This window comes from Thunnus thynnus, chromosome 8 (genome assembly GCF_963924715.1).
Source record: "Thunnus thynnus chromosome 8, fThuThy2.1, whole genome shotgun sequence".
NCBI lineage: Eukaryota > Metazoa > Chordata > Actinopteri > Scombriformes > Scombridae > Thunnus > Thunnus thynnus.
Window position 1 is genome coordinate 24582483 of NC_089524.1, and position 13501 is coordinate 24595983.

Below are 13501 nucleotides of genomic sequence, written 5' to 3' on the forward strand. Positions count from 1 at the left end.
GTGAAGTTTAAAAACTCAGTATAAAATTCTCTTGTTTTAAGAATGATTTTGTTGGAAAACTTTTTTTTTTTTTACTTGTGATGTCATGGTCAGTAACTGTCACTAACTGAAAGCTGCTTATGTGAGCAGTGCTTATTGTCCTTATCAGGAAACTATAGATAAGACTAAGCACTTTATTACTTCAGTACGGCTGTATTTTTAACTTAAACTTCCTTGAATGAATTTTGAAAATACTTCCTTGTAAGTACAACACTGATGGAGCCTGGCTTTCATTAGAATTGATCCTTTATTACAATCTTATGTTAAAGTTATTGGACAGTAACTGACAAGTGACATGATTAAACTGTGAAAATGGATTTTAAAGCAGTTCTCAAATTAGTTTCTCATAAGTGCCTGTAAGAGCTGGCTTCCCGGACGAGAACTGAGCCACGTCTCAGACAGGACGTTTTTTAAATTGATGTCTCCATTGAACTTTAAGATCAGACTAGACTTAATCCCTGTTAGTCAAACTATTATCCAGTGACCGTATTTTCATCTGTTTCTGACACTAGCTCATCTGCTGTTTGTTCAGAGTGGAAAATGTCAAAGAAGGTAAACCAGGCTTAGAATTTAGGCTCACAATTGAATGTTTGCCGGTGAGCAAGTCAGGCTGTGAATTTCTTTGCTGGCAGGTCAGGGTAGTCAGTCTCCCTGTGCACCACTGAGGCTCTAATTCCCAGCCAGGAAATATGACAAATGATTGTCTGTCTCGCTCCTTGCTGTTTTCCAGTAAGTGCTAGAATCTGATATCTTGCCAGGCTAAATAGCACTCTTGTCTGTTTTCTGGATGGCCATTAAATATGTGCAATGGTGTACTGCACTGTAGATAGAATTGTGTTGTTTGGTTTTTTTTGATTTATCAGTCATCAGACTGCACAGTGTTGATAGAACTGTAGTTCATATCAGTCCAGTGACTTCATTGGTGCAAGGCTTGCTGGGCCTATTTCTAGTGAATTTCTGACTAATTGGTTAATTTCACTCTGTCAGCATTTCATAGAATTGAAGAAATTACACAATCCATGGTCTCAAGTAATCACTGCTTTAGACAACAAAGCTTTACAATACTCTATTACATTATTAAAATACACATTTTTTTTACATTGGATGGTAAAAGTTACTAACTGGTAGTGAAATTGAGTCATGCAGTTGTGTGAGCCCATTTGCTTTTGTTTTGTTTCTATCCAACAAACCACCAGTGAGCCACCTCACTGTGTTATTTCTTTCCACAGTACATGTTGCCTGTGTTAACATCAATGCAACAAAATTGCAAGTGTGTAATTCTCATGTGAAAAAAACTCATATGTAAAAGACCTGAACTAGTTCCTGAAGGCCAGGGGCACAGCAGGACAGCCTCTTGGTGGGCACATGTTGTCAGTTTCCTGGTATTACGTTAAACCTCAAGCATGATCTAGTCGTGCAGCTTACGGGAAGTGAATAAACAATGATGGTGGTGATGAGTGAGTGCATGAGGAGGGGAAAAGAACGGGGGGTAAGAAAATAGAGGATGGGTGCCAGCAATGCAGGTTTCATATGCTGCAAAGAGAAATTTTCATCTTTATCAACATGTAACCATGCCCGCAATGATTAAACCTTTTATAAGAGTATTGCATTACATGTGTCAGACATCAGTGCCAGTTGTACTTGCAGAAGCGGAATAATTCCAGGGTGGTGATAGTGAAAATGCAAACATATGGTGATATTTGAGCTAGTTATTGCTGGTCATTAAAAGTAATTTATCCTTCATGATACAAGATGCAGCAAATCTGTCAGGCCTGACAGTAGACAGGAAACAGGACAGCCGCTGCAGGAGGAAGAGACTGATTATTAATATGTCAGAGTGCAGGTGTTAGAGATCATCTAGTTTTGCTGTTAACGAGTTATTTCAGCTAGTTTCCATGAGCCATGATCCTGTAGTGATGGCAAAGTGGGAAAAATCCACTTAGCTGTCCTGGTTAATGTCTTATTGTTAAAAAAAACTTACATAAAACATACCCATCTGATTCTTTTGTGGAGTTCCAAATGTAAGTAAAACTTAAACACAACAAGAAGTAGTAGTCACATTTTTTGAATTTTAAAAATACAAAAAAATACATCATAATAATAGAGAGCATCTCAAGATTTTAGTGCCTTTCATATTAGGCTGTATATATACACACACATCAAATAGCCATCTGTTTTGCCATATCAACTTGTGAATACTTAACATCCATGTACTCAAAACAATCATTTTGGCCTTTTTAGTACTTTCCCATTAGAAACACCTTGCAAACTACAAGGGTTGAATAAAAACCTGAGAAACTTTGTTAAAGGTAGGATTCATTGCAAGGTTGTTCTGTTACATTAGGAGTGTCATTGTGGCTCAGTAGAGAGCAGTCGTCTCACAGCGAGAAGGTCCTGTGTTCAAATCTGACAGCCGACTGGAGCCGAAGTTGCACATTCTCCCAGTATCTGCATGCGGATTTCTCCCCACAGTCCCAAGATATGCAGGTTACTCTAAAATGTGCCTGTAGAAAGCCTGTGAATGTGTTTGTCTATATGTGTTTGCCCTGTAAATAGACTAGCGACTTGTCCAGCACGTAACCTGCCTTTCTCTTGATGTTTGGGTTTATTCTAGGAACCTGACACAATCTATTCTCTATTTTTAAAAAATAAATCATGGGGCGCCCTTGAGCGGTTTGGTCAAGACACATATGTAATCACCACATCCCAAGTTTAATTTCAGCCCGGAACCTTTGTTGCATGTCAAACCCCTCTATCATCGCCCTTGTTTTACAGTCTGCATCTATATTGTAATCTAAAATAAATGGATAAATCAAGGTTCAGTAGATCACAGTTTAAGTACCTCCTTTGTCTGATCTTGAGCCAGGAAAATTCCTGTACTTTTTTTTTTTTTTTTTTTTAGTTCTTTCAGTTTATTACATATCTATAGCATATTGAAGGCAGTCATAAAAGTGACCGCTCAATAACTCTCTCTTACACTCTTGGTGGGACATCATACTCATCTTTCTAACTAGTGTTATGAAAGTTGATCTGACTGATTTGATGTCAAAGCACATTCCCTTTCTCTCCTAACATGTAAAACATATTCACTAAATGCTTGTCGTAAATGCTTTTAAAATTCTTTTAACCTGAGATGATTCACAGTGAGAACGTGAAGACATTCATTCGGAGTAATCGGGTCTGTCAACTATCATGGGATGATGCCACTTTGTTTTTAAAAAATGAGTAGACCTGTGCCCATGGTTGTAAAAGAGTAAATTCCCTGCTCAGTTTGCAGTTGATTCTTGGCTAGGAACCAAATTAGCAACTTACGGGCAACGAGCCCACCATCATGACTCACAGTATGATAGTAGTCCACTGACCACAGGTGTGTAAAAGCGTGGGTGTGTGTCATGCACAAGACGAAAGAGAGCAAGGTTGTCAGAGGTACTAAGAGAACCTGTGAATGTAACCTTAAGATGTGGTTTTATTTCCTGGAACCTTCTTGTAATCTAGTATTGTTCTCTACTCTCGCAAATAAAAATAGGATCTAGTATAACTTTGCCTAATTTCAATTTTAGCTCTAGATAATACCAATTTAAACATATATATCAGCATGAAATAATGTACTCAAAACTCAAAGCCCCTATTAAAACGTGAGGTAACAAAGATAAAGAGACATCTACATGTTTTTGTATGCTGATGAAAATATAATCTTCTTGGCTATGCAGAACTGGAGTTCTTTTTAAATTTATGACCAATTGACACAGTCACATTATCTCATTTATTGAAATAATAACATTTTAAATGATCGTCTTGGCCACATTTCATGTGACTGTTACAAATGACAGTTTATCCCTTTTGCAAATGTTGTGTGGTATTCTGTGTTGAAATTTCTGCATAACTGAGACGTCATCTTGCGTCAACACTCACTCACACACACGCAATTAGTTTCTCACACATAAACACAAATACGCACACACGCAACACAATACTGTGTGTCTTTTTTTTGTGTGCGTTGTGTTTTTTTATGTTTCCTCAATTTTACAAATCCTTTTCAGAAGCCCACCATGTTATTTTGGATGCATACAGTTCTTTTCTTTATTTCTTCTAACTAGTTCAAACTGTGGACTTCAACTATTGAGACATACCTTTGTGAATGCCAGCTCATCCTCATGGCACCTATCCCTGGGCCACTTCCTCTTGGCACCAAACCAAATAACAGCAGGGATCGTCTTTCTTGCTTTCTTTTCTGGCTCTTTCCTCCCTCTCTTTTTCTCAACTTGTCCTGCTTTTCACTTGTTAACATCTGCTTGTTCTTTGTTGGAGAAAGACATGTGGATTTGCCAGGTAGCGTAATCTGCCGACAATATCCTGAGCATATTAGTTTCTAGTAGTCAGCTTTAGGATCTCCTACATATACAACTAGAGGAGCTGTTCTTTGAACCAGTCATTTGGCTGCTAGCTGGGACACTTGACATGGCATCCTTTTATTTTCCAGAACATATGAAAACACTGGAAAATTCCAGGAGGCTTGTAAGCAGCAAGCTGTCCCTGGCTTGTTTTACTCAGACTTGGCACAACTTGAAAGCCTGCCTGTCAGGAGGTTGCTGGACTGGGTATACTGCTTCGGTTGGCCTGGGATAGTTGTTCTAGACATGGTTGTCTGTGAGCTGGACAAGAAGGACATAATTATTTTCTATTGACCCCACAACTGTAAACATGTAAATACAATGACAACAGTTTATATTGTTTCTCAAACCATCCCCTCTAATTAACATTTACAAATTTAACTGTAGCACAGTTGTCAAGGAGAGGCAATCTAGTTCTTTGGAACAAACTCATTGAAATTTCAGCAGGAAGCACTGATTAAATATTATTGTCAGAGGCCTTTTTAGCATCAGCTTTGGTTTGTGGGGTCCTAAGTGGAGCTCTTTGTGGTCAGTGGAACTGCTAAAACTACTGTGAGTAGGTCTCTAGACTTGAGACTCTTTGCTCTATCAGTTTATTTCTTTGGTTGTAGGTTGTGTGACTAAAGGATCTTACAGACCAAAGCAAGATGTAAACATGTCCATGTGTACTTTTGAAAATACAGTGGCTTTTTAACAAATTGGCTTCTTGATCAAAGATCTGTGATGGGATACGTTGATTTGTCTGTTTGTCTTCTAGAGTCGTACTAAAGGCCCAAACGCACTGAAAGCGTCTGGCGCGTGTGTTTTAAAGTACAACTATTGTTTTAAATGCCTGAACACGTACCAAAAGGGTTATGAGGCGTATCAAACTGCCTTGACGCCCCTACTCCGACCTTGTTTCGATTTTGGAGCGTCAAATGAGGACCCAGCGACCAAAAACTGTATTTTCAGCAGCCAAAAAAGAGAGAGATGGCGTGAGCGAGCCGAGAACATGAGTGAGTGAGAAAGAGAGAGGGAGACAGCACAACGGTGGTCGAGGGAGGAGAGGGAGCGGCGGCAGAGTGAATGAGAGAAATGAAATGTTATTTTCTGATTGTTTCACGGCGGTTACGTTCTAGAGTACAAATAACCATCAAACACTCAACAGATGATTTACTGTGGAAACAGACGCTCTTAGTTTAATTTTCCTCCTCTGCATTTCTCCTTTTCATTCATTCATTACATCCAACTAATGCAGCAGTAAATACAAAGAACAACAGGTTAAATCTGTGTTGGTTCTGTGGTGTTGGCATTTCAAATCTGATGTCTGCAACGCGCTATAGGACCGTCAAATGAGGCACGTCAATCGTCGCTTTCAGCGCGTTTAGAGCTTGTGCTGTCTACAAACACTCAATGTACTATTACACACCATAATAAATCAATTTAATCCTTAAATGAAAAGCGGTCTTAACTCGTACCACTCCTCTCAATAGCAGGTTAATCAGAGAGCTAGTTTACCAAAAAGGCAGTGTCTGCTTCAAGTCTGTGATAAGGTCACGGAAAGGAACAGCTTAGAGCCGTGCTATTAAAATCACAGCCCAGCAGATATGTCAGAGATGTAGGACATGCAGACAGCTTGGTATAACATAATCCAGACAGAAAGAGAGACACCAGTGGTGGCTTTTCAGTTCCTGGCCCCAGACCCACCTCCGTGAAATCACACACACACACACACACACACACACACACACACACACACACACACACACAGGCCATCAGTCAAGTTCTGTTGACTGCATGGACAAGGTCAACAGCTGACACCAGAGCGGAGAGCCTGGGGTAGGGGTTGTTACAGTCAGCTGATCATTGGGGCGGGGTGACTGAACTAATAACCCTCAGTTCCTCCACTCTAATCACATATACACAGAAAGCAGAAATTGGACAGATAACACTGCTGCTTTCATTGCACTTTTTCAGCTTGCACACATGCTAGGTTGAACTGTCACTGTACACTACCTACATTACAAACAAGAGTCATGGCACTTTATTAGCATTTATAGCAATTAGATTCCCGACTGTTCATTTGACCTACACGCTCCCATCCCTACTACTGTTGTTACAGATAAGTTTTCAGGCGCAGGCAGTATGTCTGTAGCCATTAAGTGTAATAAAAGAGGATTGGAAAGGGCCCAGTGCCTAAGGTGTTGCAGTTGCTGCTCTAACAGACCACAGCCGTTAACGACCTTTTGAGAAACACTCTTAAATTTTTGTTGACCTTAGTGAGTACTATTCTACAGTGTATAGTAGTGAGTTTAGATTTATTTGTCAATTATCTACATCATTTAGTGCATAATGGTGTTTGTAATATGATGTCCTCTTTTATCACTCATATAACTATTTGATAGTGATAATATCTCCCAAAACGTAATATCAATGAAAAATAAGTGTTTGGTTAAAAATATCCTCTTCCTGCCGCAGAACTCCGTGGGAAAACAAAACTAGGATAAACACACAATGAGAGGCTGAAAGGGCAGAGAGAGGAGATGGCAGAGATAGATGGGAAACAAGGGAGGATAGGTTTAAAAGACTGGGAGAGAATAAGCAAGAGATGACAGAAACGGGTGAGATGGTGAGGTCACTTGAGACTTGTGTTTGTGTATATATACGTGGGCGTGTGAGGTAAGTGGGAGGGCAGGGTGACTTGTTTCATAGCCTTGGAAAAGCAGCCAAGCTGGCAGTGTGTAGGAGGGGAAAGCCCTGGGCCTGGCCTGCCTGCCCGGGGGCCTCAGCCTGTCCTCGCAAATCATTGGGTTATTGAGTTTAACAGGATGTGGCCTAGGACTAAATAAAGTTCTTACCTGCTTGCTTTTACGATAGCAGGGGAACTATATGGTAGTAACAAACTGTTAAAGGCATGTAAGTCATTTCTTAACATGAGCACACGAGGGGTTGGTTCAACAAATGGTCAAGCTTTGACTTGGTCATGAACTGCATCAAAGATAATTGGGGGTCTTTATGGGCGGGAAGTCATTAAGAAATCAATCGTGCCCCTGTTGTTGCACCATTGAGAATTCACAACATTTCGTCATGTCAACTGTTGTCGACATTTCCAACATGCCAAAGAAAATGCTGGGGAAAAGTAGCAGCTTTAAACACCATGTGGCTGTCAGTTCTTTCCCCAGGACAACAGTGGAGTTAGCAGTGACCAGAACTACAATACAAAGGATTCGTCAGTACCAAAAGTGACCCTATAATCTGTTCATCCCACCCTGGTGTGGACAACTATCATTAATTTGATTTGAGAGGAAATGATTCCAACACAGTGGAGTTTATCAGGAAACACAAACCACATCCTCTGAACATATTCTTTTAAGGACATGTTCTGAAGAATTATTCCTGTCTTATAAACCTTACTTATATTTCAGCCCAAATTATCTTTTGTCAGTGATATACAGCTATCGTTGATGGGATTTTGTGATCAGAAGCTGTTTTCCTTAAATAGTAACAGTTGAAGACAAGAGAGGTAGACAAGCTAATGCAAAATAACTGTTTAGAAAGCAAAGTAAAAGATAGGGCTGCTTTACTTCCTTGTATGGCAGTGTATGAGCTTATCATAAGGGCCGTGTCATCACCAGTGTCATTGTAGTCGTTATATGAGGAATGGTTGTTTCTTACCTCTACCAAGGCAACTGTTAAAGCTGCATGAGTAGCACAGATAATTTCTTTTTTCAGCATTTTCTGTGTACTAATATTAATTTTAACCTGACTGTGCGTGGCAGCGTTTACCTCATGACCATGGCAACGCTAGTATTTTTTTAGGAGGGGGTTGTATTGCATGACTTTGTTGTAGATTATTCATCACAGAGTAAATACATTAACCATAACAGATGATGAAGCCAGGTTGTTTGTGGGTGGTTTATTTTTAGAAATGTATTTTTCCATTTAGTCCTGATAACCTTCAACCACAACCATCAAGTAACTCTCTTCTGATGAGTTGGAGGGGCTTTTTGCAGCCATTTTTCATTGCCATGTGCCTCCATTAATCATCCCCAGGCAGACAACTGTCATTATCCAGACTCTCAAATGTAATTTACCGCTTCTGTGGATACATGATGTGATGTACAGTATGTGTATTCTGCTGTATTCTTCTATATGGAGTTTCTCACAGAAAGTCCATTTGAGCAAAAGGTTTTTTAGATTGCACCACGCTATGCACTAGTGGTCAAAAGGAGGCTTGTATTTGGTTGTGGTTGCGATGGCAGCGTGTATATTGTGTGTGTGTGGGGGGGTGGGAGGGGGAGTGGGGGGGGGATATTATGCTGGTTCCAGCTTTTAGAGCAGCGGAGAAACTGAAGTGGAAGAGGAACACGTGAAAGACTACTTGTTCAAAAACAGAAGGGTGGATAAATAACAGGAAAAAACCTGCACATGGGCTTTCACATGTCCTTTTGTGTACATGTACACACACCAGACACATACACACACAGATTTTTTTTTTTTTCTGGATATTCCCAGAAATAACAATAAAGATTTGAAACAGATTTCATTCCCTGAAAGCAATTTTCGAAAGAAAGAAACACTTGCACACACACAAACAAATGCACACACAGTCAGATTTTTTTTTTTTTATTATTGTGTGGCAGGGGGAAAAAAAGAGAGTTAGAGAGAGGCAGGATTAGTAGTTATACGGCTGTGTGGCTGTGTGCTGTGGAAGGAGCCAGATTACCATCAGAGCAGTTGGAATTCAAGCCTTATCTCTGCTTGGCAGGGCCCAGTCTTAGGAACAGTAGATGAACTTGCCCTGGGTACGGGCCTGCCGGGGGGACAAACACTGCTGCCTCTGTTACGCTCTGCTTAACAACTCGATTAGCATGGTGCTGAGGTCGGCCATGTCCTGGTTAGCACTAACCTGCTGCAGTTTTCTGTGATTCTGCTGTATCAGAACTGTTGGTCCTCTGGAAAAACAACACTGCATCAGCACAGTGACACACTGTGTTACATGAGTTTATATGATGCAAACACACACAAACGTCAGATCTAAATACGTACATTTGCAGAACAAATTGATTTAGGGCTGGTTTCAGCCAGAGCTTGAATTAATCCAATGTGATGCAGCACATTGAAGTTATTAAGATTTTTAACATTTCATAGCCATAACTATTTTTACACGCAAAACTATTATGACAGCTTAAACTGTAACCCAACTTGTGATGTATTTTGAATTATTATCAAATGTGTTTTAAGTAGATTTTATCAAGTGATGGATATCTATGTTTGGATCTAAACTAATCCTTCTCTCATCAAATTGTTTGTTATTTACTCTGCAGCAAGAAAAAAAAACTATACTTTTTACCATGGTAGACTGCATGTCTCTATGTGCTTATCTGTGTGTTTCCACAATTATGCTTCTTTGGAATGATGCCTCTGGTGACATGGTGTCCCTTTTCCGAGCCTCATTGTTTACTCATCTGTCCTCAGCCAGATGATCCAAGAAAGGAGGGACGTGAGCAAGGGGTGAGACAGAATAGAGTGGGATAGGAAGACACGCAGCTGACAGCACGCACAAACAAAATGGAGAAAGGAAAGGTGGTAGAATGAGACAGGTTATATGTTATGGAGTGGTAGTGATATTTTACAGGGGCCCTCTCTACTTCTACCCTTCTGTCACCCTAGAAAAGGCAGTTGCTCCAATCAGCTGTCTGAAGGGCAGAGCAACTTTGGAGAGCCTGTTTTCAGAGCTCATGCCTGATCTTGCCCTCAGGAAGCGCACATACACATACACACACACACACACACACACACACACACACACACACACACACACACAGGGAGAAAAAGAAAGAGAAACGTAGGGTGAGAGAGTTGAAGAGCGAGACGTAATCATAGAGCTACCAGCAAACTCTGATAAGCTGAGTGCTGTACCCTTGAAAAAAAGCACTCTTTCCAATACGCAAACATGCCCACGTTACGGTCAGCGAGTTGCTTTATTCCACAACATCAGAGGGCGAAAATATACACATGTTCACGTAAGCACATACAGGACTGAGCTTGTGTTTGTCTGCCTGCTGTTTACCACCCTCACTAGGCCCCATTCCCACATGATGTAGTCATGTTAGCACTAAGAGCCCTACATCTTGTCTTCTCACGCCTGTGAAACATTTTCAGATGAACTGTGAGTAATGGCTAACAGGCAGCTATGACAGAAGTCAGAGCAGCTTCTCAGCATTAATCAGTAGCAGCATATTGTTGAAACTGAGTCAGCATCACAACTAATCATTTATCTCTGTGTCTCAACAGTTTTTCCTTTACGTTCTTATAACACAGTATTCTTCCACAAGTTATCTTTAGTCCTAATAGCATTTTGTGCTTCAACCCCACTCACTACCAATTTATATTTTTACTATTTTTATCTGAAAAATTGTGTCTCTGGATGTGCTACAAGAAAACAATGTTAGCCTGGTGAAAGTTATAGAAATATGTAATGTAACAGTATGGATATTTGCTGTATTGAAGTTCTTTAATACAGCACTACACAGCACAGACAACCAGACCTTAAAGTGTGGTAAACTGAAAATTGCTGAGTTAGCAAGTTGGACCCTCTGGTTCTATTTATGGCTTCTTCATAGTCCTACTTGCATGCATAGTACAGTAATGCACATTGAAGGCTAGACACATAGACAATAAAATGACCAGAGCCATATTCTCATTTCCAAAAACAGTTCCTCTTCTGTTCAGCTCATTGTTGTCTACTGTGTTTTCTCTTGCCCCTCCCCATCACTCAATCCCTATCTCCCCACATCCATGTTTATAAGTCTCAGGGGGCCCAGGGGTGCCTGTGTGAGGCTAGTTAAAGAACATGGCATGCTAATGGCTTGGAAAGGATATGAATAGAGGGGCGACTGGAAGGCAGCCATGGCTGAAATGACACACACACACACGGACACAAGCACTCTCATTATGCCTGCCCCTCTCTTTCTATTTTACATGCTCACTCTCACACATCTGTGTGTGATTAGATTTTGTTTAGGCTACTCGTGTTACTCCCAATAGAGTGCAGAATTGGCTGAAACCCAGAATGAATGTGCCACCTTTATGTTTGTGGTTTACTCCCATCCATTCTCATTTCTCACCATTTGTATTTATTATCCCTGTGCTGCACGCACACTGTGCTTTGTCTGATGCAGAATATGTTGCATAATATGGATTTATGGTGCTTCTCCTTCTCTCATGAGGCGTGATAGTGAAGGGCTGAGGTTACATTTATTTGTTTTAATTTGAGAATCTACATGTTAAACTTCCTTCTTTTAAAGGAAAAAAATCTGTAGGTTTTACCATTCAACATGATTTCTTCCCTGTTTCAGAGTTGTAACTTAACACATCCTCTCTTCCTCTGCCTTCAGGACCTGTCCTGCATTGATGACCTCTCCACAAACTCTCTGTTCTCCTCTCCGGCTGACTCACTGTCGGAATATGCTGATGGCCAGTCCTTCATCAGCACAGACAACCTGGACACAGTGCCCACCCTCTGGGACGTCAACACTAGTACCACCACCACACCAGCACAGAGCCAGCTAGAGGTCAGTAGCAGGCACTTTCTCACACACACACACACACACACACACACACACACACACACACAGACACACACACACACACACACGTCACTAACAGAAGCATTGATTACCACACCAACAGCTCATCTTACAGCTACTATGCAATACACACTTTAAATCTACACATGCATGTCTGCGCTAGGAGACATGGGCAATAAATACCAAGCGAGGGTCAGATTGTCCCTCTGTAAACATTAGTGCTGCTGCATTAGTGCTTTACCAATTTGTATCAAGTTAGCTTAATATCTTGTTAGGAAGTAATTATTACCACCATTAATTTACTGACTTTTTGAATTGTGATATATGCTTTGTGTTGACAAATCTTTTTAATTACCAGACATGTAATGATTCAATGACACTACAACTAGCTCTGTGCTAGTTGTATCGTGCCTTACCTTATTCTTACTGCATATGTCTAACCAACTGCACGATTCTTCCAAGCATTCATTCTTGGAGAATCTGTACAATTGTGAAACCTGAAAGCACAAACAAATATCATCAGACCAACTGATAAAAATGAGTCTGTGGAATACGCCTGTAACACTGTGAAAAATATGTAGTCCATTGCGGAGCTAAGGCCATTATACAAACAGTCTTGTCCAGATTTGTTTTTATTTCTCTGCACCAGCGACAGCCGTGGCCGGAGGCATAATGTTTTCGGGTTGTCCGTCGGTCAGTCCCATTCTCTTGTGAAGCTTTGGCACAAATGTCCACTTGGACTCAAGGATGAACTGAATAGATTTTGGAGGTCAAAGGACAATGTCCTCACAAAACACGTTTTTGGCCATAACTCAAGAATTCATACGCTAATTATGACACACATCTAGTAGGATAAAAAGATGAAGTGATGACATTTTATATCCAAAAGGTCAAAGGTCAACTTCACTGTGACATCATAATGTTCTGCATTTTTCTGGCCATTATTCAACACCATAACCCAAGAACAGAAGGGGAGATTGTGACTATATTTCGCATTTGGTCAGATACTGAATTGATGACACTAATCTTCCCACTTTGAAACTGTGTTGATTGTAAAGATCTTTTGTGCTGCCGGGTTGAAGATGTGTGTGAAGCATCCATGTGTTAGAATTTGTAGCTTCTTTGCAGCAACATTCATATCTGAAGCTTGGTCTACTGTCATGACTACAACTTGTGTTGTATCAGAATCAGCTTTATTCGCCAAGCATGTGAACACATACAAAGAAAATACACTTAATACCTTTTTGTTAAAGTGCTTCAAAGTCTTCACCACAAATATTATATGAATCTGGACAGACATGGATGTAAACAGCAACTTGACTGGTTGGTGGAGGCATACAACAGCAAGGTGGTATTTCTAGCTTAACGATCTAAGTTCTGAAATATCTGAGAATTGAAAGATTCTTATTCCAGACATAGAGACTCTTAAACTTTTGATAATTTCTCTATGTAATTCAGAGGATACTGGTGAATTTCTGTAATTCACCTCACAAGAATAGA

At 40.3% G+C, this 13501-nt stretch overlaps 1 protein-coding gene across 7 annotated transcripts in view; it reads left to right on the plus strand.

Moving 5' to 3' along the window:
- sbno2b (strawberry notch homolog 2b) overlaps positions 1–13501 on the plus strand; it is a 69211-nt gene that overhangs the window by 34318 nt on the left and 21392 nt on the right. For all 7 annotated transcript variants that reach the window (XM_067597363.1, XM_067597364.1, XM_067597367.1 and 4 more), the window contains one exon: positions 11810–11986. In XM_067597363.1, coding sequence (XP_067453464.1) covers positions 11810–11986 — 177 coding nt within the window. The remainder of the gene's footprint in view (positions 1–11809; positions 11987–13501) is intronic.